Source organism: Euprymna scolopes, chromosome 20 (assembly GCF_053919585.1).
Source record: "Euprymna scolopes isolate OS-2025 chromosome 20, ASM5391958v1, whole genome shotgun sequence".
Classification (NCBI taxonomy): domain Eukaryota; kingdom Metazoa; phylum Mollusca; class Cephalopoda; order Sepiida; family Sepiolidae; genus Euprymna; species Euprymna scolopes.
In genome coordinates, this window is record NC_136501.1 from 23,542,608 (window position 1) to 23,570,593 (window position 27,986).

Genomic DNA, 27,986 nt, shown 5'->3' on the forward strand with positions numbered 1-27,986 from the left:
ATATCAGAATTGGTATCGGAATTGGAAAAATTTGAGCCTATTTTCCGATGCCAAAACCGATTCCTTAAATTATCTTTTTTTATTTGATTTTGGTTTAAGAAACATTTTCTACTGCTTGTAGTAATAACGAAAATAATAAATATTTATTGATTTAAGTATTCAGTAAGACTAAAATCTCTAGATCACCCCTAATAAGTGTGTTTTTTACGTTTGAGAAAATATAGAGACATTTAAGATGTGTTTTTACAGTAATCGAGACAAGATACTCACTTTTTATAGTTAAATATTTAGAGATTTATAAGGAATCGGAATCGGTAATTGTATCGGAATCGGGAAAAATATTGAAATCGTCCCATCACTAGTTTTTTACTGATGTTTTATTTTTGATTTTGAACCCACGGACGGAACAAACATATCTCGTTGGCTGGATTTGACTTGCCGATCGTAGTTTGGTACATTTATATCATCATATTAAAGTTTGGTACATTTATATCATCATATTAAAGTTTGGTACATTTATATCATCATAATAAAGTTTGGTACATTTATATCATCATATTAAAGTTTGGTACATTTATATCATCATAATAAAGTTTGGTACATTTATATCATCATAATAAAGTTTGGTACATTTATATCATCATATTAAAGTTTGGTACATTTATATCATCATAATAAAGTTTGGTACATTTATATCATCATATTAAAGTTTGGTACATTTATATCATCATAATAAAGTTTGGTACATTTATATCATCATATTAAAGTTTGGTACATTTATATCATCATATTAAAGTTTGGTACATTTATATCATCATATTAAAGTTTGGTACATTTATATCATCATATTAAAGTTTGGTACATTTATATCATCATAATAAAGTTTGGTACATTTATATCATCATATTAAAGTTTGGTACATTTATATCATCATATTAAAGTAACCAATCGGGATTGCCATCAATTATGCATTTTGTCATCATCGCACTGACACGAATAAACGTTTAGAACAGTGGAAATCGTCCGCGCGATTTCTATGAATAAGAGAGAAATGAACAGAAAATGTAATTTATGCGATACAATTATTCATTGGTAGGGAAATTCATAGTTTTCAGCTTTGGACAATCTCAACTCCATCATGTCTGTGAATTTTGCCTACGCGCAACATTACAGATTGAATCGTATAGAATTACCAGCCATTTAAAAATTATGACGAACTAGGTTAATGGGAAGGAAACTAACTGAGTTAATATCTTTATTACGTACTTGTTGGAAGCGCCGACGTTGCTCGTGATTGAAGGCAAAGCCCTATGAGCAAATCCTCTTCCTACCAAAACTGAAAAGTGCTTTCCCTTCTATCTCCGTGTGCCTAGTGTCGAGTAGAATTTCCATTTTCAAAAACTTCCATTCTGTGGAAAAACATTACCGCGGGACTACTACCCTGCAAACTGCAACATGGTCGTTTTCAAAACTAATGCCAACAGGTACATTTTATAAACTGTTTTGATAAGTAACCAAATTTTGTTCATTCCATTCATTATTTCAATCCTTTTATGATATTGTCCATCATTCAAGCGACAACCCAGCTATCTTGTTGACACTTATTCTCGAGTTGCTTTTGGTCTTGATAAATGGTGGCACATTAATAAATGAATTAAAAAGAAGTTGTTTAGCAATCAGTCCATAACACCATATAACAGTTTATATTCTTATCTTTTACATTTCATGATATTAATTTTTGGGCACTTCTGTATTACACGGACATCGCAATTTTTTTGGTGCGTTTCACTAGACTGCCGTCAGGTGGCGCTTCTCGGATATTTTGTTACAGTGACAATTTTACTTTGATTAAAAACATGGTAAATGTTACCTTACGCTACAACAAAACACTGACCACTTTAATTTGTTTTTTAGGGGTATTCGAGGTCGCTGACAACGAATTGGATACTCAAACCGGTCGCAAATTTACCGTTTGCATAGTATTAACCCCTGGACCCTGGGACTATTTTCTGCCATTTAACAGGCGCGTGGTAGTGTTAATGAAAGCTATTAAATATGCTTTCGTGCGCACACGCGTAGCAAACTGCCTTCTCACATGGCGTACGAATCTTCCGCAGACAGTTTAAAGTTAGGTGAAAAAGAAGAACAATAAAAGCAGTGGAGGGGGCGAATAATTTATTTTTTTAATGGCAGGCAATTTTAAATTAAAGGAAAAAATTGTCTAAAACAAACAAAAAAATACAATCACGAAAAGAAATTTGTTTTCACGTTACAAAACAAAATTTGGAGAATATTAAAAAGAGTTTTGTTTTCACTTATCGGTAAACAAATCTGCCGTTTGTTTACCGAAAAGAAAAAGTAAAATACTTTATCAATTTTTGTGATTTACATAGGCGAAGAATAAAGAGATTAAATTAAATTAAATCGCGTATAAGTAAAAATAACAGATAAATATCATTAAAAGGCAAGATAAGTTACTCTTCTACCTATCTGAACAAGTTTTTAGTGTTTTTATTCACTGTAAAACGTTTATTTGGAATTGAGACCTAAAAATATTTGTAGTCTTGATAACGACTTACAATTAAAGAAAAATAAAACAAACTACTGTTAAACACCAACCCAATAAATGTCATGGTAACGTTTATGGGGTGGGTTCTAACAGTATTTAGTTTAGGTCTCAATTTGTGGCCACTTTTTCCCCCCATGTTATCACCTAACGCTCGACATGATTTGTTTTTCGAACCAAAGGGGATATAAGTAATATATAATTTACTTGAAAAGGACTTACGATTTCACCCATTCTTAGATGTCGCGTTGTGGGTGTCTGCTTGTAGGGATCATTTTCGGTCATTTTAGTTTCTAAACCAATGTTGTAAAATATTATGATGCAGTAACCAAATTTTACAAAAATTATACAGCTCATGAATTTTAAGAAGACATTGTATCTTACCATAAGAAGTATCATGTCCTAAGTGTAATAGACCGTGTTCACTTGGAAACAGTCGCGCCACAAGTGCTCTATGTTTGGTGCATAAATTCAATCGCAAAATAGTCGCAAGCGCTGTTTCGTGAGTACCAGTGTGGGAGGAGTTTGTTTCTAGGGACTATATGTGGCAATTTCAATTTCTAAACCAACTTTGTGAAAATGAAATCTTGCCAGTCATGTACGTTCACTTATGAAACAGTAGCCAAATTTTACAAAAATGACACGGAAGCTGATGAGTTTTTGAGAGAACATGGTATCTTACCACAACATGTATCATGTCCTAAGTGTAATAGACCGTGTTCACTTGGAAGCAGTCATACTATGTGGCGTTACACAAGTACAGTGTTACTTCTAAAAGACGAAGAGAAGAAAACATTGTGGCTTCACCGTAAGTGACAGAACAGGCACGTTTCTAGAAAAGACGCATATTCCTGCGTGGAAAATTGTGCTATTCGCTAATAATTTTCCAAGCCATTTATGGAGTCATAAGACAGACATATAATTTGGACCTATCTAAGAAAGCATCAGTAGACTGGAGGTCATTATGTCCTGAAATCTCCGACGAGTGGATAAAAAAAAAAAAAACACCAAAAAACCGATAGGAGGTGTCAGTGTAAAGTTCAAAATAGATGAGATCCTCTTCGTTCTTCGGAGGTACAACAGAGGACGCGTTCTCAAACAAATTTATCTGTTCGGAGGAATGGAACGCGTTTCTAAAAGTAGTTTTATCGTCCCACTCTTAGAACCAGAAGATAGAAGGAATGAAGGGACGTTAATTCCATTGATTAAAAAATACATTCTGCCTGGGTCTGTCACATACAGCGATTCATGGAAGGCATATAATGATATCCAACAATATTCATTCGAACATTATACAATTAACCATTCTGAAAATTTTGTAAATCTACAAGACCTGGAAATACATACACAAAATATCGAGAGGCTGTGGCACAACATAAAGGAGTAGCTTTTTTTTTTTTTTTTTTTTTTTTTTACAAAGGCATCACCACATTATCAAGGCCCAGAGGCCACTCAAGGATAAGGGTTAAAGAGTGTACAGTAGAAATTGGTCAATATAGTAATCATTAGTAATGAAAATTTGGCAAATTTAATAACCTATATGGAACGGCCCATCAAGAACTTATTTACTTTAGACTTGAACACAACCATATTGTAGTCAGCCGGAAAGCAGGAAAACGGAAGACAATTCCACAGGCGTGCAGTTCTAAGAAAGAAGCTTTGTTCATGGAATCTACGTTTAGGTTTAGGCACAGATAAAGAGTGGGGGAAATTATTGATAGTGTTTACAGCTAGACGAGTGTTTCTTGTGAAAGTTTGGCGAGGGGGGACCATAGATTGAAGCTTAGTTGAACACTTTCCATGAAAATAACGATACATCAGAGACAAACTCGCAACATCTCTTCTGTGAGATAGAGGTTGCAAGGAGGAGAAAAGGACATCTCCTACGAGGCTACGAAGTCTATTTTGAACTCTATCAAGGCAGGACAAGTCCTTTCTAGCAGCTCCTGCCCAGATGTGACAACAGTATTCCATCCTTGGACGTACCTGGCTCTTATATAGATAGAGAATAGCATCAGCAGTGAGATATCTACTGGATCGATAGAAAGATCCCACCATTTTTCCAGCGGCCTTGGCAACAGATTTGATATACGTGTTCCATTTAAGATCAGGAGTAATGGTCAAGCCCAGAAGCTTGCCAAAACTTGAGGCCTCCTGAAGACGAGAGCCATTCATTTCAATTGATGACAAATATGGATTAGAATGTTGATGATGTAAAGAGAGAAGCTTGGTTTTAGATGCATTAAAAGTAACCAGCCACTCCTTTCCCCATTGTACTACGTGCTCAAGATCAGAGGAGAGAGAATTGGAGAGAACTTGCTCGTTTACTGTCTTAGATGTGGTACCATAAATGGTAGTGTCGTCAGCATAAATGTCTACAAATGATGTAAGGATATGATTTGGAAGATCATTAATGTAGATCAGGAAAAGAGTTGGGCCCAGGATGGATCCCTGAGGGACACCGGCATTAATACTGTGAGCTTCTGATTTTTGCCCCTCAACTACTACTCTTATGAACCTATCAGAAAGAAATGATTTAATAATTGAGAAGACTTTTCCAGCTATACCATAGCTAGCGATCTTATGAAGTAAACCTTTATGCCATACCCTATCAAAGGCTTTAGATATGTCAAGAGCAATTGCCCTAGAAAGATTGCCACCGTCGAGAGATTTGCTAATCCGATGCGATATAACTGTAAGCACATCTGCTGTAGATCTAGCAGAACGGAAACCATATTGAGTGTCACTAAGAAGGTTATTTTTGTTGAGATGTTTGATTACTTCTGTATTTAACACAGATTCTAGCAACTTACTCATGACGCACAGGAGACTTATTGGCCTGTACTGAGAGGGGGATGAGCGATCACCTGAATTCTTAAATACAGGGCATACTGATGAGATTTTCCAGGGAGATGGGAAACTATTCTCCTTAAGACAACGTTTAAACAGTTTTGTAAGTATGGGCGCTAGTTCAGGTTGAAGTTTTTTGAGTACTATAATTGGAATACCATCAGGGCCAGTTGCTTTACTCGAATCAAGGTTTTTGATTAGCTTGGCAACATCATGTACAGATATACGTATATCACATAGCGTGTTTTCTGATACAGGAGGAAATATTGGGGGTTGGCGGTCTTGGTCGCAAAGGGTAGAATTAGCTGCAAAGTTCTTGACAAAGAGTTTGGCTTTGTCTGATGCTGACGAGATTACCTCAGGTCCATTGATAATAGTTGGGATGGAGCACACGCTTCTGTTCAGGATTCTGTTTGCTATTTGCCAAAACTGGTGGGAACCAAGCCGCTTCTCAGCTATTTTGGACTTAACAGATTGAGCATACAACTCTCTTGCATTCCTTATTACTTTCTTACAATGGTTGCTGGCAGTCCTGAAAACGGCTTTAGTTTCCATACATCTATTACGTTTGAAGCAGTGGAAAAAGTGATTTCTGTGCGCAATGGCAGCAGCACATTCTGGAGAGAACCATGGCTGGCTGTTAGGTTTTTGCTGAAACTTTTTAGAGGGTATGAAATGGTCAATACCTACAATTAACCATTCAGTTAGGTCTAATACTATAGAGGACACATCCTTTTTAAACATGGAATGCAGAGGTAGATCAGATATAAATGTACGGAAGCTATCCCAGTCAGCCTTAGTGTATCGATATACTGTACGATGGAGAGGTACGTCTGGGGACTTATTACATTTCATTTTTATCTTAATTGATACAACAGAGTGGTCGGAAGATCCAAGAGGCGACAGAACAGAAACTGAACATAGTTCAGGGCAAGTTGTGAGAAAAAGGTCTAGTAGGCTCGCATACTGGCCGTCATTATCGGGCACACGGGTAGGTTCCTGAACAATCTGAGTGAGGTCATAGGCAATGGAGAAATCATGACAGAACCTCCCCTCATCATCGGTCTTGTTTGAGTGGGTCAACCATTCGACGTTGTGAACATTGAAGTCTCCACATACGTGAATGTTAGCTGAAGGATAAGTAGAAAGGACTTGGTCAATTTTCTCAGATATGCTTTGAAAGATAGTAACTCCGCTGTTGTGGGGGCGATAGAGAGTAAATATAAATGCAGTAGTGTGAGCTAAAGCAACCCGGAAGCACATATAGGGTAAGTTAGGATCTTCCCTGGAGATGTCCCTCCCACATGGAAAGCTATCTTTAATATAGGCACATATTCCATGCCCATGGCGATCTTGGGGGTCAGATTTAGAAGTTAAGTTAGAGTATCCTGTAATTGCAAACTCATCTAGAGAAATAGCCTGTCCAATGCCAGTTTCACTTAAAAATAAAAGGTCTGGTTTAGTCTCCTGTAATTGGGTTTCAACCTCTGGAAGGTTAGAACGAAGACCCCTGATGTTGGAGAAGGAGACATGGTAGTAGGGGTCTACGTTGGAAGTTGGAGAACCGGGTTTAATCGTGTATTTTTTCTTGAAACTTGTCATGATGAAATTTTGGAATTTGTGGACTAGGTCGACAGATTTACTTAGAGCAGGACAGAGAGGGGAAACTAAGAGAGAAAAAGAAACGAAGAATTTTCTTTTTTTTTTTTTTTTTTTTTTGTTGCACATGATAAGGTAAAGCCGTAACAATTACCCACTAGTATGGCATCGAGAGGCCCCACCAGAAGCTACTGCATGGTCCAGATTCCATTCACCAAATGGCAATACAGCAGCCCCAGTACTTTGCACCTGCTGATAGGACAGCCTCCTTAGTGGTTAATCCAAGGTTCGGGTCCCTGACTATCAGGCGGATAACGTCAGCCCAGACAAAACGTTTACCTCCAGCACCCTTACTAGTGACATGGCTATAAGGATAGACATAGAAACAGAAAATTTCCACCAACTCTGCCAACTGTTCGCGCAAAAATACTGCCAACCTAGAAAGCTCAAGAGACCTGGTATTCATACAACCTATTTACGCCAATATCTGCCTAGATATCTTTTTATAATAAGCTTAAAGGACGAGCCTGATATGATTCTACACAAATTTTTCATAGAAATCTCTAAAATGTACCTGCATCCGCATGCACAGAAGTGAATATTATAAATAAATTTTTGGCGCTTTTGCAGTATGTGGACGGCGGCCATCTTTTTTGGTGCATTTCACTAAACTGTTGCCAGGTGGCGCTTCTCGGTTGTGACCCTTCAATGTAGCTTTAATTCGTTATATCAGCCAAAACCTTGTGATAATCACATATAAGATTAGAATAGTAGTCCGAATAATCCAAATAACACAATTGCAATAACATTACAGACTTTGCCAACCTCCTCCTCTCTTCATAACATGGAGCACTGAAGTCCCCGAAGAAATATCCTTAATAAAACATGTATTTACACAGAAGCAAGGCGCACGCAAGGTCATTATGCTGTGCAAATTAGGATAGGTGCTTTGCTTGTGATAAACTAGGACGCTATTCAAAAGCTTGTGAGAGTAAAACACGTTGACAATTGCCTAACCTTAATCCTAATCCTAACTGTCAACTCGGCTACATATCTAATAATATCATACGGCACAAGTACATTTTTACTGATGGATTTTGTGAGGGTTTAGATCCTCTAAAAATGTATAGCAACTAATGATTAGTTGGTTTGTTTTACGGCATATCAACCCTTTTCCAGTTAGATAATATCAAATCCAGTAATCCATTTTCTCTTTCCTTCCGAGCTATCCGCACAGAACATATCTCGACATACCAGACAGATGCACTGTCGCTTTCATAAGTAGTTTCTTCTATTACAAAAGCAGTTATCACCAGTTAATGATAGAACGCGGTGACAAAACCTTCATGACATTCGAGCTATTAAGTTGACTATATCAGTTCCGGAGAATACCATTCGAGGTAAGATTTATAGTTGCCAGTTTTTAACACAGGGTCAATCAATTAATCTTGAATAAAAACCTACAAGGTAGTTCCATATACATTGATTACGCGAGTGTACAAAAAAGTTCGATGTGATCATGAAATATAACAATAGCGATTTATAATACTATAATAATATGATATAATAATATAATAATATAATAATGTAAAACGGTATAATCTGACGCCGAATCAGGATAAATGTTTCTTCAAGATAAAAAGGATAAAACTATTCTAGATCAAACCAAACGTGAAGCTGGACCCAGAACAACGAAGCTCAATTATGGTCAGTCTACTAGTAGCAAATAATTTATTTGTTTTATTTTAGGCCTCACGAAGGCTTGCGCTTCTGCTCAAAGCATTCCGTTATTCTCAAATAGAATTAACAACAGTAATGAAATTTCCATTATCCACTGAAGCAATTCAAATTCTTCCAAAAACTAAACACACATTATGAACAGCATTTCATTATTTACAATTTGTAGTTGAGACGAACGAACTTGAAGGTGCAATGGACGCTTGTCAGATCAAAAGCAATTTTCAAGACCTTATCTAAATCAGACTAACGCGTTCGGCGATAAAAAAATAAAAACAGGTTTATGAAACAGTATAATCTCTGGCGGGATTATAAATAATGGATGACACTTTAAATTAATTACATACCACCCCCATTGTTCAGTATAAGATCTAAAACCTTATAAAATGTATACAGAGTACAAAGCAAGATTCTATCGACTTCCAACTGTTAAATAGTGTTTCAAATAGCATTTCCTTTAGACTCTTGCACTAAAGTTTAAAATAGTATTTTTTTACTCTTACACTAAAGTTTAAAATAGCATTTGCTTTGGACTCTTACACTAAAGTTTAAAATAGCATTTGCTTTGGACTCTTACACTAAAGTTTAAAATAGCATTTGCTTTGGACTCTTACACTAAAGTTTAAAATAGCATTTGCTTTGGACTCTTACACTAAAGTTTAAAATAACATTTGCTTTGGACTCTTACACTAAAGTTTAAAATAGCATTTGCTTTGGACTCTTACACTAAAGTTTAAAATAGCATTTGCTTTGGACTATCACACTAAAGTTTAAAATAGCATTTGCTTTGGACTATTACACTATAGTTTACAATAGCATTTGCTTTCAACTCTCACACTAAAGTTTAAAATAGCATTTTCTTTGGACTCTTACACTAAAGTTTAAAATAGCATTTGCTTTGGACTCTTATACTAAAGTTTAAAATAGCATTTGCTTTGGACTCTTACACTAAAGTTTAAAATAGCATTTTACTTTTGTCTGTTAAACTGAAATTTTGTATTTGTATTTTCTTTTGTTATTCACGCTGAGATTGAAAAAAATATTTTCCGTTATCTGTCGAGCTAAAAGTTTATATAGTATTTTATTTAGACTAAAACATTGATAATTTAAATATCATTTGGTTTGATCTGGTTCGTTTAAGTTATAAATAGTACTTTTATTTGTCTCATCTGCTGAAGTTTGAAATATCGTTTATTTTTTACTCGTAAACTAAAGATTTAAATAGCATTTGTTCTAGACTTTTATACTTAAGTTTGAAATTGCATTTAGGTTGGACTCTTACACCCAAGTTAAAAATAGAATTTGCCTTGGATTTTTACTTTAAATTTTAAAATAGCATTTATCTGGAATCTTGCACTGAAGTTGTAAATAACATTTTTGTTTAGTCTGATAAATAGATGTTTTATATTTATAGTTTCTTTTTTGTTTCTCACGCGACGGTTGAAAAATTATTATATTTTATCTGTTAGCTGAATGTGTTATATATTCGCCACGGCTGGTCGTCAAATGTGTTTTTCAGTCATTATCTCGATATATACACTTGGCAGCGGCAGCGAAATAAAACAAACACAATTGTTTATCAAATGTTTTGTTTATTCAAATCAACCTTTTCGATTTCAAAATGACACTTATGACATAAGTGACGACGTGCATGGTAGGGTTGGTGTGTTTTACAGTGGTGGAAAATATGTCGCTTAGCTTGCCCGTTGTCGTTGCTCCCTCTCTGTCTCCTTTTTCCGTTGTCTGCTGCCTGTATTTTATTGGCACAGATGGCATTAAAGCATTTCACCACGCATTGTTCTGAAATGTCGGCCAGTCTTGCTGACTTAATTTCCGGGGATTCTACGTCTCCCATTTCGACCTCTTCGATATCATTCTCGGGTACATGGCAACTATCAAACAAATGTTTATAAAGCATTTTCTCTGGACTAAAACACTGATCATTTAAATAGCATTTATGTATTTATTCGGTCTGTCAAATTCAGGTTATAAATATCACTTTCTTTTATCTCACATGCTAACGTTTTAAATATCATTTATTTTTAAAGTTTAAATATGGCTTTGGACTGTTCCCTAAAGTTACAAAAAGCCATTTGCTTTTGTATGTCATGCAGAAGTTTTAAATAGTATTTTCTTTTGTCTCAGATGCTCAAGTTTGAAATAATATTTTGTTTTGTCTCAGATGCTCAAGTTTTAAATAGTATTTTCTTTTGTCTCATATGATATTTTCTTTTGTTTCACATGCTCAAGTTTAAAATAATATTTCCTTTTGTCTCACATGCTCAAGTTTGAAATAATATTTCCTTTTGTTTCACATGCTCAAGTTTAAAATAATATTTCCTTTTGTTTCACATGCTCAAGTTTGAAATAGTATTTCTTTTGTTTGACATGCTAAAGTTTTAGTAGTATTTTTATTTCACATGCTCAAATTTGAAATAGTATTTTTTTGGTCTGTCACACTGACGTTTTAAACAGCCTTTGCTACAGACTATTACACTAATATTTGATTAGCTGTCTTTTGTCTGTCATGCTCCAGTTCTTAACATAGAATTTCCTTTTTTGTCTGTCACGACGTAATATCTTAAGTTGAAATATTATTTTCGATGCAGTCACACGTCTCTGTAAGACTTTATTTGCAGCTTCAATTTTGAAGTATCATTTGTATTGTAAAAGGTAGATACGGGCAAAAATGGACGGACAAAAATAGGGGGACCTTGTTTTGAAAGCCGATTTATCATAATTCTTTTGTAGGTTTCCGACTACTTTTTAATTTTATTTGAAAGATAAAGGACTAAACTTAATTTCCAAAAGGAAAAAATATTTGTACATGTGAAAAAAGTCATGAAAAATGTTTTGAAAATGTTTTGAAAATGTTTTCATGGCGAGCTACAAAATTCAACTAAATTTTGAAGTTAAATAAATTCATTGTAAAAATCCTTTAAAAAATAAATATTAATTTTCTTGGTCTATTTCTAAGATAATTAGTAAAGTAAAGTCCTAAGATATTGGATTAAAGTAAAAAAAACAAAAAAACACCTTGTTTGTACAAAACATAAATTAACTAGCCCAAAACCGAGTGATTCTGGCGTTCGCAAAACGCACAAACTAAAATTTTGTAAACACGAAAATTACGAAGGCCCAAAATTCATGTAGTCGAAAGACTGAAAATTACGTCATGTAATTAAAAGGTAGGAAGTTCTTTTTTTCTCAGTCGCGCATCCGTACATTCCTTTTTTGAACGTTTGTATTAATTTTTGCATTTTTTAATTTAATTATTTTTCTATGTTCCTATTTTTAAATTATTTTTTTTCTTAATCATTGTTCGAGATTATATAAAAATTATGTTACGCCGAAAGTTTCACATTCTTGCGAGCAAGGAAATTATTAAAATCTTGCATATAAAAATTATGCGAAATCTCTAATTTAAAAAATAAGTAGAAATATTTTTTGCAATTATAATATTTTTTTTTTGTGTGAAAATGTTAAATAAGCAATGCTTAATTCAATGGTAATATCGGTAGTTCGAGAAATTCATTTTTCTTCGTGTTATATCGAATTCATTAATACGGACTGCAGGGGCTATTTTTTTTTCGTAATGTTCATGTAAAAATTATTTTATTTTATTTTTATTGTTACAAATTACGATGCTTTATTTATATAAAAAAAAGAAAAAATAAAGTCTTGCGTTTTTTATTTACTACTGAAAACCATAACTTTAGTAAACGATAACTTTAGTAAACGATAACTTTAGTAAACGATAACTTTAGTAAACGATAACTTTAGTAAACGATAACTTTAGTAAACGATAACTTTAGTAAACGATAACTTTAGTAAACCATAACTTTAGTAAACGATAACTTTAGTAAACGATAACTTTAGTAAACGATAACTTTAGTAAACGATAACTTTAGTAAACGATAACTTTAGTAAACCATAACTTTAGTAAACGATAACTTTAGTAAACGATAACTTTAGTAAACGATAACTTTAGTAAACGATAACTTTAGTAAACGATAACTTTAGTAAACGATAACTTTAGTAAACGATAACTTTAGTAAACGATAACTTTAGTAAACGATAACTTTAGTAAACGATAACTTTAGTAAACGATAACTTTAGTAAACGATAACTTTAGTAAACGATAACTTTAGTAAACGATAACTTTAGTAAACGATAACTTTAGTAAACGATAACTTTAGTAAACGATAACTTTAGTAAACGATAACTTTAGTAAACGATAACTTTAGTAAACGATAACTTTAGTAAACGATAACTTTAGTAAACGATAACTTTAGTAAACGATAACTTTAGTAAACGATAACTTTAGTAAACGATAACTTTAGTAAACCATAACTTTAGTAAACGATAACTTTAGTAAACGATAACTTTAGTAAACGATAACTTTAGTAAACCATAACTTTAGTAAACGATAACTTTAGTAAACGATAACTTTAGTAAACGATAACTTTAGTAAACGATAACTTTAGTAAACGATAACTTTAGTAAACCATAACTTTAGTAAACGATAACTTTAGTAAACGATAACTTTAGTAAACGATAACTTTAGTAAACGATAACTTTAGTAAACGATAACTTTAGTAAACGATAACTTTAGTAAACGATAACTTTAGTAAACGATAACTTTAGTAAACCATAACTTTAGTAAACGATAACTTTAGTAAACGATAACTTTAGTAAACGATAACTTTAGTAAACGATAACTTTAGTAAACGATAACTTTAGTAAACGATAACTTTAGTAAACCATAACTTTAGTAAACGATAACTTTAGTAAACGATAACTTTAGTAAACGATAACTTTAGTAAACGATAACTTTAGTAAACGATAACTTTAGTAAACGATAACTTTAGTAAACGATAACTTTAGTAAACGATAACTTTAGTAAACGATAACTTTAGTAAACGATAACTTTAGTAAACGATAACTTTAGTAAACGATAACTTTAGTAAACGATAACTTTAGTAAACGATAACTTTAGTAAACGATAACTTTAGTAAACGATAACTTTAGTAAACCATAACTTTAGTAAACGATAACTTTAGTAAACGATAACTTTAGTAAACGATAACTTTAGTAAACGATAACTTTAGTAAACGATAACTTTAGTAAACGATAACTTTAGTAAACGATAACTTTAGTAAACGATAACTTTAGTAAACGATAACTTTAGTAAACGATAACTTTAGTAAACCATAACTTTAGTAAACGATAACTTTAGTAAACGATAACTTTAGTAAACGATAACTTTAGTAAACGATAACTTTAGTAAACGATAACTTTAGTAAACGATAACTTTAGTAAACGATAACTTTAGTAAACGATAACTTTAGTAAACCATAACTTTAGTAAACGATAACTTTAGTAAACGATAACTTTAGTAAACGATAACTTTAGTAAACGATAACTTTAGTAAACGATAACTTTAGTAAACCATAACTTTAGTAAACGATAACTTTAGTAAACCATAACTTTAGTAAACGATAACTTTAGTAAACCATAACTTTAGTAAACGATAACTTTAGTAAACGATAACTTTAGTAAACCATAACTTTAGTAAACGATAACTTTAGTAAACGATAACTTTAGTAAACGATAACTTTAGTAAACGATAACTTTAGTAAACGATAACTTTAGTAAACGATAACTTTAGTAAACGATAACTTTAGTAAACGATAACTTTAGTAAACCATAACTTTAGTAAACGATAACTTTAGTAAACGATGACTTTAGTAAACGATAACTTTAGTAAAGGTATTTTTTGTTTAAACAAAATAATACATTTCCACTCAGATTTAAATAAAAAATAATTAGTTCATTATATTCCGCGATCATTATTTGATAAATACTGAAAATTTCATTAAAATTGGTTAATTTCCTGATTTTTGGTGAATTTTTAAGTAAAGGGAGGGGTCAAAATGTTTATACATTTTGAGCATCAGCATTCATTTTGGCCGTACCTAGTAAAAGGCACAGAGTGATAAAAGCCGTTTGTTTTTAAATAATTGATGAGTTAAAAATTCATTTAAGTAAAAAAACAAAATGGAGACAAATTGAATAGAATAAAATCGAAATCAATATTTAAAAGCAACTGAAAATAAAAAAAAAAGATGTAAATATTTTTTTAGAAATATCTGATTCGTGAAACGAAGGCCAGACAGAAAGCAGTAAATAAATAATTCGTTTCTTTCGAAAGGGCTTCGATATTTGTGAAGAAATTTCGAGTGTGACAAAAGATCCATTCTTTTCGCGACTGTTTTATTTTTTTTAAGTCAATAAATGCAGCTGTGTGGCTTGGTTTGCCTCATCCGTTTTGATGGCATTCTGACGTCATGTGCTTGACAAACGTCCCGCCGCCGCGTCTTTTTGTTTGTAAAGATGTTCTCTTACAAGAAGCGCCAAGCGGTCGAAATGAATTAAAAAGTGGTGGTTGAAGAGAGAGAGAGAGAGAGAGAGAGAGAGAGAGAGAGAGAGAGAGAGAGAGAGAGAGAGAGAGAGGGAGGGACTTTAGTAAACAAAGCGAGACAAAATGTATATATATATATATATATATATATATATATATATATATATATATATATATAACTACTTCATTTACTCACATAAAATTAATATACGAAAGTATAGATTTATGCGTAAACTTTAAATATTTACTTCAAAAGTGCTCAATACGTAGGTAGAGCTAGTTAGTAATTCATAAAATATATATGGCGATTAAGCTACACTGAATATTCGGCGTTTCATCTACTCTAGGATTCCTCAGACTTATGCGCATAAGCCTGAGGAATCCTAGAGTGGATGAAACGCCGAATATTCAGTGTAGCTTAATCGCCATATATATTTTATGAATTACTATATATATATATATATATATATATATATATATATATATATATATATATATATATATATATATATATAGTAGTTTTTGTATGTTTGTTCACGAACCTCTACCAGGGTTTTAGATACAGAACTCCATGAGCATGTTTATTCTGAAAGTATGTAGTGAGGCTGAGAGGAGAGTCGGACGAACACCAAAAGGCGACTGCTTTGAATAGCTACCCTGTTTCTTTCTTCGCTTCGTTGAGATTGCCCATCCTTCTCACTTCAAAAAAGCAAATCAGTTTACCATGAGAAAATGTTTCATAGATTTCAATACAATACCGTATTTTTTTCGTATAGCTCTCCATCGTTGCTGTTCAAACAACACGCCCCTATCACACACACACACACACACACACACACACACACACACACACACACACACACACACACACACACACACACACACACTGTAACACTCAAATGGTTTAAATATGCGTCAACGTTTCGAAAATGTTTGTGCTCTTTTTTCGAACGAAACATGGTTTATAACATGCAATGGGGGATTTGATCGCTGCTGCTAGTGTCTTCTGCTTCCGGGCTCGACGACTAGCTACGTAATCAGAAGTAGAGAGGCCCCCTAACACTCTTGCTGAAGTTATATTTTACTTCCTTCCCACGGCAGAAAAATGTGGCACATAGTCAGGAAGGTAGGGAAAGTGAATCATCGCTCCTAAAGGAGAGCACTAACAATTAAAAAAATGCCTAGCTAGCACTGTAGGCATTTTCCAATAGGGGCGCCTCAGGCAGTAAACAACAAACTTTCTCCCCCCCGAAAGATGGGAAGTAACGGCCTGGGAGGGTGGACCTCCTAGTACTAAACAGAACTTTTAGCCTTAACATCAGTCAATAAGGAAAGAACATTTAAAAATGTTGGATTAAGGCAGCCTGCACATGAGCGAGGTTGTGTTCATTCATCTGGTGTGAATTTTACGTTTTTACAATTTTACAATTTTACATTTTGCAATTTTACATTTTTACAATTTTACACTTTTTACAATTTTACATTTTTACACTTTTACAATTTTACAATTTTACACTTTTTACAATTTTACAATTTTACAATTTAACATTTTTACAATTTTACAATTTTACATTTTACAATTTTACATTTTTAAACTTTTACATTTTTACAATTTTACATTTTTACAATTTTACATTTTTACAATTTTAAATTTTACAATTTTACATTTTACAATTTTACATTTTACAATTTTACATTTTACAATTTTACACATTTACAATTTTACATTTTACAATTTTACATTTTTGCAATTTTACATTTTTACACTTTTACATTTTACAATTTTACATTTTACAATTTACATTTTTATAATTTACATTTTTACAATTTTACATCTTACAATTTTACATTTTAGAATTTTACATTTTACAATTTTACATTTTTACAATTTTACATTTTACAATTTTACATTTTACAAATTTACATTTTTACAATTTTACATTTTTACAATTTTACATTTTTACAATTTTACACATTTACAATTTTACATTTTACAATTTTACATTTATAACGTTTATAATAGAGCTAAGCGAGAGCTTTTATTATGTTAACAATCCCGAGTAATACTCGATTACCATGCAGACTCCATTTATTTGGTCGATGATGCAACCAGATCGACAAAATGTAGCTTCAGTTAGCGGATTTGGGGTTGATAATAATATGTTAATAGTAACATTGTTTTGCTAAGAAAACAATTGATTTCGAGAGAATGATATTAAAAGTTTTTTGTGGCCACAATTGAGAGTAGTAAAGGGTGCCCCCCCCAAAAAAAACGGGCCCCACTCTAATTAGGCCCCGTTTCTTAGTTTTTTGTCCGAATAAAATGAAACTTTGGTCATAACTAGTTTATTATATTCAAAACATCACATCAAAATACTAGGGTCTTTGGTCTTTTTTCTCCGTTCTACAGCATATGTTCTAGATGGCCTCCATTTAGTTTTTGTTTTTTTGGGTCACCCTGTATCTGACCCTGAGGTCATCTCCTAAAGACGACCGGCGTGAGAACAACTCGATGGAAATTTACTTCAATAAGCGATTATGGACGGTTGGCATGGGGCCAATCAGACGAGAAGGGGATATGTCGTAACGACCACCGATTGGCTAGTTTGAACTTGGAAGCTCCATCATCCACCCATCATCTTATTATGTAAGCATATGCACGAGAGATCTTTAGTCAGTTTGGTTGAGAACAGTGGAGTTCAGCTGACAGTGAGTTGAATAGAAGATACTGACTGCTGAAAAATACTCCGTATCTGCAGACTGTTGGTGACAACATAATACGAAAAGAAAGAAAAAAAGACAAATTCACTTAATTGTGCCCGTCATTATCCTACCTATCGAGGTTTGCGATATACGAAAATTAAAGTGATTTAATTTCAACTGCCTATACAATTATCTTTGTACTGTGGTATTAAATTTGTACTAAGCGCTATCAGTCGCAGATGATGCGACACATGTTAAATTTGTGGACTCTGAAGTGATTTAATTTCAACAGCGTATACATTTATCTTTGTACAGTGGTATTATATTAAAACTTTGTAGTTAAACAGTTTCTGTTAATATAATTCTTATAAAAAGGAAACGAACAAGTTTTTACTTATTGCTTCTGCGAGGTTGTTAACATTGCTATCGGACCGCATCTATATCCCTGAATTGGCGGACTTTTCTTGTTGAGACGGAATAACCAGAATCTCTAATCAATCTCTGTCCCCGTGTAAACTACCAGAGCAAAACTGCCGTATTGTAAGAGTTGTTCTGGGTGACCAGAATAACTATTGAACTTTTTTTGGGCGTTCCGTGATCAGAAAGGCATAAAATGAACTCACATACCGGCGTACACTCCCAAGGTGGGGCGCGTCGAGTTATATCCGGTCGATCTGTATATAGGCCAAATACGTCCTAGGATGGAGTACTGCTGCCACATCTGGGCAGGAACTGCTAAAAGCAGCTTATCCTGCTTTGAAAGATTTCAAAATAGACTTCGTATCTTAGTGAGGGGATGCTCTTTTCTCCTCCCTGCAACCTCTTTCCCACAGAAGAGACGTTGCGAGCCTGTCTCTGCTTTATCATTATTTTCATGAAAAGTGCTCGTCTGAGCTCCAATCTATGGTTCTCCGTGTCAAACTTTCATGAAAAACACTCAACTAGCTGAAACCATTATCAACAATTTACCCCACTCTTTATCCGTGCCTAAACCTAAACGTAGATTCCATGAACAAAACTTCTTTCTTAGAACTGCACACCTATGGAATTCTGGTCAATTTTCCTGCTTTCCAACTGACTACAATATGGTTGTTTTCAAGTTTAACCTAAACAAGTTTTTGATAAGCCATCTCCTTTAGTCCACCAAATTCCCACTGCTAACGATTACTACGATATTATCCCATTGACTACCGTACATTCATTAACCCTTATCCTTGAGTGGCCTCCTGGCATTGAGAAGTGCTGAATCCTTTATATTGAAAAAAAAAGTGTGTTGTATTCATTACGCAAAGGGCACATTTTTGGTGGCGCTGAGTAACAAATAAACGCCTATAATTAATTAATGTTTGAATTTAGCTCGTTCAGAAATATCTGAAATGTTGGTTTATTATATTTACATAGTTTATGGTCAAGTCTTAGATGCTGGTATTTTGACTAAGACGTGTTGAAAGATGAAACCCGTGAGTTTTTGTAACTGTCAAACGTAGCAGCAAGAGTCAGATACCTTTCCAACGTGTTTTTTTTTGGTGGGGGGCGTAGTTTAACATTTACACTTTTGAAAAAAAAAGTGTATTTTGAGTTCTATAATGGTTGTAAATAAATGGAGCGGTTTACCGATACCGCGACACAATTATTGCATGGGACAGTATATACACCTTTATTAAATGTGTTCCCCCCCCCAAAAAAAAATCTTTCTTTGTTTTTAATGTTTGTTTTTAATGTTTGGGATGTAGTTTGTATTGTTGGAATTCTTAGTGAACTAATCTTTATTTTTCTCTATCTTTTCAGTGTAGCGAGAAAATGATCGTCAACGTCGCGAGGTACTTGAGCAGCAAAAACAAATCGAATCTCGTGCAGAGCGCGAAATTTATCTCCATTCTACATGATGTATCCTTTTGGCATTTCAAAACTACCAATAAATCAAATTTCTGCCTCTCATAGTTAATTTATAATCGATAAAAGACGTAACATGGTCCAGGCTCAAATTCTAAGTGTACCCTTCTCGAGTTCGGAACTCCAAAAAGCAGTTTATAGTTGTAACGCATTTGGGCACAAGTACTATATATTCGTATAATCATTTTGCTTGTTCATAACTTACGACCGTTACGCTGCCAAAACGCATGCGCAAAATCACGGGGAGATAATTCATTCAAAGTCGACGAAGCTGTTATGTTGATACAACTTATTATCTTTTTTAAGACAGCTATGTTTTCGTTCGTTTGTGTATAGTCTTCCGTCCACATCGTTTGAGCAATCGTCACTAAACCTAGTCAAAATATCAATCATGGTCTAACTTAGAACTGATTTAATTTTTTGGATATTTAGATAAAAGGTCAAGGTCACGGAGATGGTAAAAATCACACGTTTGATTATAACGTTGGTTTTGTTCATGGTAGATGCTTGCTAATTGGCTCACGTTGTAGCCAATGGACACTGGTATTTTATATGACCTTAACATTGACCTTTAATACTGATCTTGTTCGATCATTGTTGAAAATTTTGAACTTCCGATCTTTTTCAAAAATTTGATGTATGAATTTCATTTTTTTTTCTTTTCTGCGTGTCTTTGAAACATATGGTTATACAACAGTTTCCCGCCTTTTTTTAAAAAATGGATTCCTTTGTTGTATTTTGCAAAATATTTCAAGCTGTATCAGTTGGACAGTAGAGGGCAGACAAGGCAGTACAGCATCGTATGGTCATCCTTTCCACATTCGCAGCAACAAAAAAAACAAACAAAATCAAAAACAAACAACAAAAAAACAAAAACAATCGATCTGATAATTGTTGATAATAAAAAGCTCTATGCAAAATCGTAACATGATCAGAAAATACTTTTTAAATTATCAATGTTTCATTTACATGACATTGGAAATACAACATGGAGAAGTAAGTTTAAAATAAAAATCGCTCCAGACAAAGCATGAAGCCACTTGATGTAAGCAATTAATAAAACTACTTCAAAATCAAAGACTAGTTAACGATAAGTATTAAAGGGAAATATTCCAACCTAGGTAACAGCAATTCTTCGCTCTTTGTAAAAAACTTCGCTCATGGAATGCGAGTACTAAAGGGCAAAATAAGGGAAGCGAGAATAAAGCTAAAATCCACCTTTTGCCCTTCTTTAATGATAAAATACGATTTTGGCTTCTCCTTACCTTGTCACGACAGACTAATGTTCTTGTTGTTTGTATGCAATCACGAAGCAGTCAACAACGGATTTTGTTGTAATACTATTGTAGCGTGGGTTCTAGCATGAATAACACACAGACAATGGTCACGTGTCGACAGCTCCCTGCAAAAAATGCAAAAACTTAACGTCGTCATCCCCCTTGACAAAAAGAGAGTAGAAAGTGAGTCTTGGATTTACAGGGTGGAACGATAAAAATGTCGCCCTAAAGAAAACAGCACTACAGCTTTATTTTCAAACTTTTATTGGAAAAAATCAGTTCAGGTAACTTGATTATGTAGTAGAGTTGACATCTATTCAATGTAGCCTCCTTCAGCCTCAATCACCGCCTCGATAGGGTCCGGAACTGGGAGTATGCCTTATCTACAAGCACCGGCATGAATCGGCGAATACTTGGCGGATGGTGGCAATCAGGCTAGCTTTAGTGTCGTGGAAGGTCGTGTTGGTTATGATCCCGACAAACGAAGTAGTCCAGCGGGTTCAGGTCGGGGAAGGAGGGGGTCAGTGAGAAGGGTACATAGTCGTAGCACTTCTGAAGCTAACCCGACAGTCTCTTCAGACTTGTGGGTTAGCAGCGTCCTACTGCCACACCCAGGTTATGCCAGCAGAGGATCACCATTCTCTTTACATGTAAATAAACATGACAAAAAAAAAAGCTCAACTCTCTCTGTCTTCCCTCTCTATCTCTCCCTCTCTTCCTCTCTCTCGCTTTGTAAACCTACACAATCTATTATGAATCGTCGCCGATTTAAAAATAAACGTTTCGTAAATCTCAGCGACTCGATTCTCCCGCTGTATATATTTTCACCCTCCCTCTCTCTCTCTCTCTCCCTCTCTCCTCTCTTATATGTGAAATATCCACAACTGTTAAACTATTTTTATAGTTAACTACATTTTATGTTTATTTTTTTCTACTTTGGCCAAGATCAAAGTGTAGTATCTGTTCTCCAGATGCGGCACTTCCATTTCTCGTTCTCTTTCAGTGGAGGAGAAATCCTTCACGACCGAGACAATTTTTATTTTTGTATCTTTTTGTCCACGTTAAAAACCGACCCTGGTGTCTAACTCTGTCCCGTGGAGAGACATTGTAAATAGGTACCATTATAATTTTTTTATACATGGAAGTCACTACTTATCAAGGCCCGGAGGCCACTCGGGGATAAGGGTTATTGCGTGTACAGTAATCAGTGGGATAATATCGTAGTAATCATTAGTAATGGAAATTTTATAAAGTGGATTACTTAAGGGGGTGGTTTATCACGAATTTGTTTATGCTGGACTTGAAGACATCCAAGTTGTAGTCAGGTGGGAAACAGGAAAACGGAAAAGAGTTCCACAGGCGTGCACTTATAAGAAAGCAGCTTTATTCATGGAATCTACGTTTTGATTTAGGCACAGATAAAGAGTGGGGAAAATTATTGACAGTGGTTTCAGCTAGACGGGTGTTTATCGTGAAAGATTGGCGAGGGGGGGACCAGAGATTGGAGCTCAGATGAGCACTTGCCATGGAAATAACGATAAATCAAAGACAGGCTTGCAACGTCTCTTCTGTGGGAGAGAGATTGTAAGAAAGAGAAAAGGGCATCCCTCACTAAGCTACGAAGTCTATAAATATATAATATGAAAAATACGTACACTTTTTAGATCCGTTGATTTTTTCTGGCATATCTTTGCAAATAACTATGTTTATTAAAGTTAATATCCGGTATATTTTGTCAAACTGTTTTAGAGATTTTCCAATTTGTGCTTACATACCTCATCTGACAGACCTACCGGCGTGTTTGAAAGTTAGGGTCTTACCGATTCTTTACATTGATTACCTACGCTGCAGTTTGAACGTAAATTTCATTAATTAGCAAATTGAATTTGGTGGTGTATTTTATTTAACTTTCTTTTCCGGACTTATTCTCGAAATTGCGCACGTTTTTTTTTTGTGGAGGGTAAATTTGTGCATTAGGTCCACCTCCACAATTTTCTTTAGAATGAAAACTTTATAGGTTTTCCACTATGCTGATTTAGAAAATTTCATTACATTTTGCGGAGACAAGTACTTATAGAGATATAAAGACCTATATCGTGTACTGTAATTCACTGGCTGCGAGGTTTGTATGCACGCGCGAACATATCTACTTTTTTCCTACCGAGATTGCCACCCAAATTTTATTTTATTTTTTTACTGACAAAGATTATCCCGGTTTAATAGGGAAATTTATTTTTTCCCCCAAAAGGCCGTTATCTACTTCGATGCTCCAAATAACGTTCTTTACATCGGGATATTGGGAGTGTCTATTTTTCTAAGATCGGGAGGTTGGTGGTGTCTATTCCGAAAGCTGTTCTTAACATGGAGAGTTTGGCATGTGTATTCCAAACGTCGTTCTTCTTCAAAGAAATGAAGTAAAAAAAGTCGTAACTGTTTTCTTTTAAACATTAAAAAAAACGACATAAAACTGGAATTTAATTTCCTACTATTGGTGGAAGAGTTGAAAAGAAGAGGACGACTTGAACAACAAACGGAAACATCTAGGACTGCTATCACGGATTTCAATCACTCTAAACAGTCCATATACAGTGAGAATCTCTAATTTCTAAAACTTCTGTTTATACTTTCTATCATTATTCTAATGGACCATTTTTCGTACTTTTATTAATTCATACCGAATCATGCATTCTCCTAAGTGCGTTTTTTAAAAATTCAAACAGTACCTGCATGTTATCGACCCAAACCATCACTACTCGCCAGTGGAAGCCAAATTATTTCATTCCGGCTACGGCCGCCAGTGTCCGCATTTGTTCAGGGACGGCAGTGGCCACCGACAACAGCTGTAGTTTTCTTTTTTGCTCGAGGGGGACAGGCTTCCACCGGGCAACGCCAATTAACGGGTCCTGCTAATATATATATATATATATGAAACCGCAACACAAAATCAATGTCTTCCCTTAATAATGCTACTATAGATTCCCCAACGTCTCTTTAAAGTCGTGCATATTTCTGCTTTGGATATCCAGGATCAGAACCTAAACAGCTACCAGCCGACGGAAAGTGTGCTCAAGTTGATCATAGAAACAGTGACTCAAATGCTGAAACTCGGCTCACAGATTGTAAAACTACCGAAGGTAAGGAAATTAATTTTGTTCTTATGGGAAATATTTATTTCCTCCCCATAGCAGGAATATGTGGCAAGGTCGGAAGGCAGTACCCCTAAAGGAGGAGCGCTCTGGCCTATTAAACACTGTCTGGGCAATCTCGCCAGGGCGTCTCAGGCAGTAGACAAAAACTTTCTCCACCCTAAGGCCGTGAGGGAAAGCCTGGGAAAGTGGACCCTCTAAAATTACCCAGTACCACTTCTACAGTCTGACAAATAAAAGGATACCAAAATAGCGCATTTTTTTCTGTCTTGACTGATTAAATAACAGTCACAGTCTCAAAGCAACAGAAGCTGTAAGAAGACGAAGGCTGTTTGAAAATATTTGCATTTTAATAGTCTGTACGCAAGACATTTGCATTTTATAGTCTGTTCGAAAGACACTTGCCTTTTTATAGATTCTTCGCAAGCACTTGCGTTCTTTTTAGAGGCTGTTCACAAGACAATTGCGATTTTATAAGGTATTAGGAAGGCACTTGCATTCTTTTTGATATGCTGTTCGTGAGGCACATGCTTTTTTATAGGCTGTTCGCAAGCCACTTGCATTTTTTATCTGTCACTTCAATGAATTATGAGTTAACCAATCAGGAGAGAACTAAAGGTGGAATCTGAGAAAAAGCACCTGGAATTTTTTAATTTTGAACGTGCACAAGCATGAAAAAAAGAAATAACTTTCACTTTAAGATAAAACGCAATTTTTCTGTCAGCTGTCTAACCAGGAATACTAAGAAAGTAAGATTATTAGAATTTGAATTTTTTCCGACAACCGCCATGTTCACCGGATTTAACACCTACAGATTTTCATCTTCCGGAGTACAAGACGATTTTATAAGTACAGGGTGGAACGATAAATTGTCACCCGAGATCGGAGATGCACCGAGGTACAACTCATGCTCTCTACTGATCCAAGTTATGACAACAGGGCCATTGCCAACACCCTCAAACTGCATCGTTGGATTGCCACGAATAACAGGGACGTGCTCTGGATGATGAAAACAAAGTTTCCGGCCACAGTTACGGTCTTTGATGTGGTTTCAAATGAGGGCCACATCATGCCACCTCACATCTTTGAAGTCGGCTTGAAAGTCAACACCAAAGTGTAGCTGGATGTGCTGAAGAGTGTCGTAATCATCTGGTGCAATCAGATGGCTGCTGGCACACCCTGGGTGTTGTGTAACCTTACGCAAAGAGTTAGAATCAAAATGAAGTTATCTGTACCCGCATACTTTTATTTATTGATGCTTTTTGAACATCTGCTTCACACGTTGCCACCTTAAAACAAAAATAATAGACAAATAAATAAATTAAACTGTTTGGACAGAAGCTACAATAAGAAAATACCAGTTTTGCAGTGGTCTTGTAGGCTATAAAAGTAAAATGGTAAAAAAAAACCCCAAAAAGCAAACAATGAACATTGTAAAAAATAAGGAAAAATATTTAAAAAAAAAACGCCTTAAACAGGAACGTTAAAAAAGACAAAAAGAAAAAGAAAAATATCGATATAAAAACAAAAACAAAAAAGTCTGATTACGGAAAGATCTTTGCATTCTCCCTTTTTTATTCGCCGATTTTGTGGGATTGGGCAGAGATGAGTTGTTTTCTCTTTTTCACCCCATATTGCTAATTGTAATGTAAGGAGCTACTATTTTGGCTCATGTCTACAGGGACACTATGTAGGAAGTTTAGCAGCGAGATGTCTGTTCACATTACATTTAAATTTCTGCACGTCAGTACAGTCAGAGAAGTAGTAGACCAGAAGGGAATTTCAAATTCTAGCAGTTCAAGGGAATAAACTATTAGAGCAGCAGATTTTCTGGCAGCTAGAAAATTCTAGAATGAAAGAGTGATATTTTGTTACTAATCAGGTTAGTTGAGGGTATTTACAGGGATGCCACATTTCGGCGATGGGACAGGGGTTAGAGCTTGGCTGCTAGTGCGGGATCTAATCAATTGGAGACACTTTTTTGGATCCTTGTCTAAGAGTGAGAGACTAGTGGTAGATGCAACAACCCAGATGTGGCAACAATACTCTATGCATGGGCGAATGTTGATTGTGTGACTTTGGAGATATATCTTAATAAATAAACGTAGAAGTTTTTTTCCCACCTATTTTAACTATATTAACATAAAAACATTTTTTTTACAAAGAAATCACCACTTATCAAGGCCCAGAGGTCACTCGAGGATAAGGGTTAAAGAGCGTACAGTGGTCAAAAGAACAATATCATAGTAATCGTTAGAAGTGTGAATTTGGTAAATTGGATTACTTAAGGGGAACGGCTCATCAAGAACTTGTTTACATTGAACTTGAAGACGGTACACGCTGGAAAGCAGGTACACGGAAGAGAATTCCACAGGTTTGCAGTTCTTAGAAAGAAGCTTTGTTCATGGGATCTACATTTAGGTTTAGGTACAATGCTATGATATAACATAAGGCTTTGAAATACCGTATATATAGTAATCTGCAAACATCACCAACTAGGTTTGTGAATTTTTTAGATAAGGATTGATAATTCGTATTGTTTAAAGTTTTCAGACTACTGGTCTTATTTTGCGTATTATTTTCACAGCATTTCGATCAAACAAAACCCTGTATTTAATTTGCAGAGGAAGCATGTTCTTGTTCCGTCAGCTAGGATCAGGTAAACATCTTAAGGAATTTGCAATTGTGTTTTGAACGTTACGCGCATTGAGGATTAAATCTTCAACCGCCAGAAGAGTGTAATTTACAACTGAACTTTACTAAGTGCTTTACCTACGCAGGTGTTGGTTGAAGGTTCAATCTCCAGCGCGGGAAATACTCAAAATATAATTGCGAATTACTTAGGAATCTACTCGGTAAAGGCTGACGAAACGGGAGCTTACGACCCCCATGACTTAAATAAAGGTTTTCATTCGAAATTCCGTGCAGATTCCCGAGTTTGACAAGATACTAACCCTAACCCTAACCTGAAAAAAGTTACATTGACCGAAACGTTATGCAAATAACACTCAAAATGAGATGGGTTAGGGTTAGATGTTAAATGAGATGGGTAGTCCATATAATCCAAATAATATGAACCAACAATTAGTTTTGGGATTTTTTAAATTTGCATATTTATTTTATAAACAACTTCTGATTAATTAATATTCTGTAATACACATTTTTAATTTGCATTCTCATATTTTATTATAGTATCCACAATAATTTCGTCGATAATGCAAAGCCTGATATCATTAGTAGGCCGAGAACAGATATGACACTTCGATCTTAGCCATAAGACCAATGAATTATAAAAAAATAATGTTTTTAGGACAAGATGTTTTTTTAACGAAGAAAAAAATCTGGCTTAATCTATTATTTTAATCTTTTCGTTAGCGTGGTGTTGCTTTTGCTGTCATGAGATAATCTTCCCAGGAATTACTGTTGCGTTGTGGAATATATATATATATATATATATATATATATATATATATATATATATATATATATATATATATATACAGGGTGTCCATAAAGTCCGTGTGCGCCTTAAAATATTTATAATTTTATTTGTGATTGCAATAGAAATAACATGTAAAAAGAATTCGATTTTGGAACAATTCATTTTAAAATTGCACACGGACTTTATGGACACCCTATATATATATATATATATATATATATATATATATAACTTTAACTTTTCAAAATCATGTATACATTGGACAATTCTTTTGTCGTTGTTCCCAATATCAACATAAAGACGAATTTATCAACATACTAACAGGCCGCCTGACGTTGCCCGGTACTAA

The 27,986-nt window shown here is 34.5% G+C and overlaps 1 protein-coding gene across 2 annotated transcripts in view; it reads left to right on the forward strand.

The window, feature by feature from the left end:
• LOC145241368 (testis-expressed protein 47-like) overlaps window positions 1-27,986 on the forward strand; it is a 381,126-nt gene that overhangs the window by 52,268 nt on the left and 300,872 nt on the right. For both annotated transcript variants that reach the window (XM_080104242.1, XM_080104243.1), the window contains exons 4-5: window positions 19,668-19,766; window positions 24,025-24,183. In XM_080104242.1, the coding sequence (XP_079960368.1) occupies window positions 19,668-19,766; window positions 24,025-24,183 (258 nt within the window). The remainder of the gene's footprint in view (window positions 1-19,667; window positions 19,767-24,024; window positions 24,184-27,986) is intronic.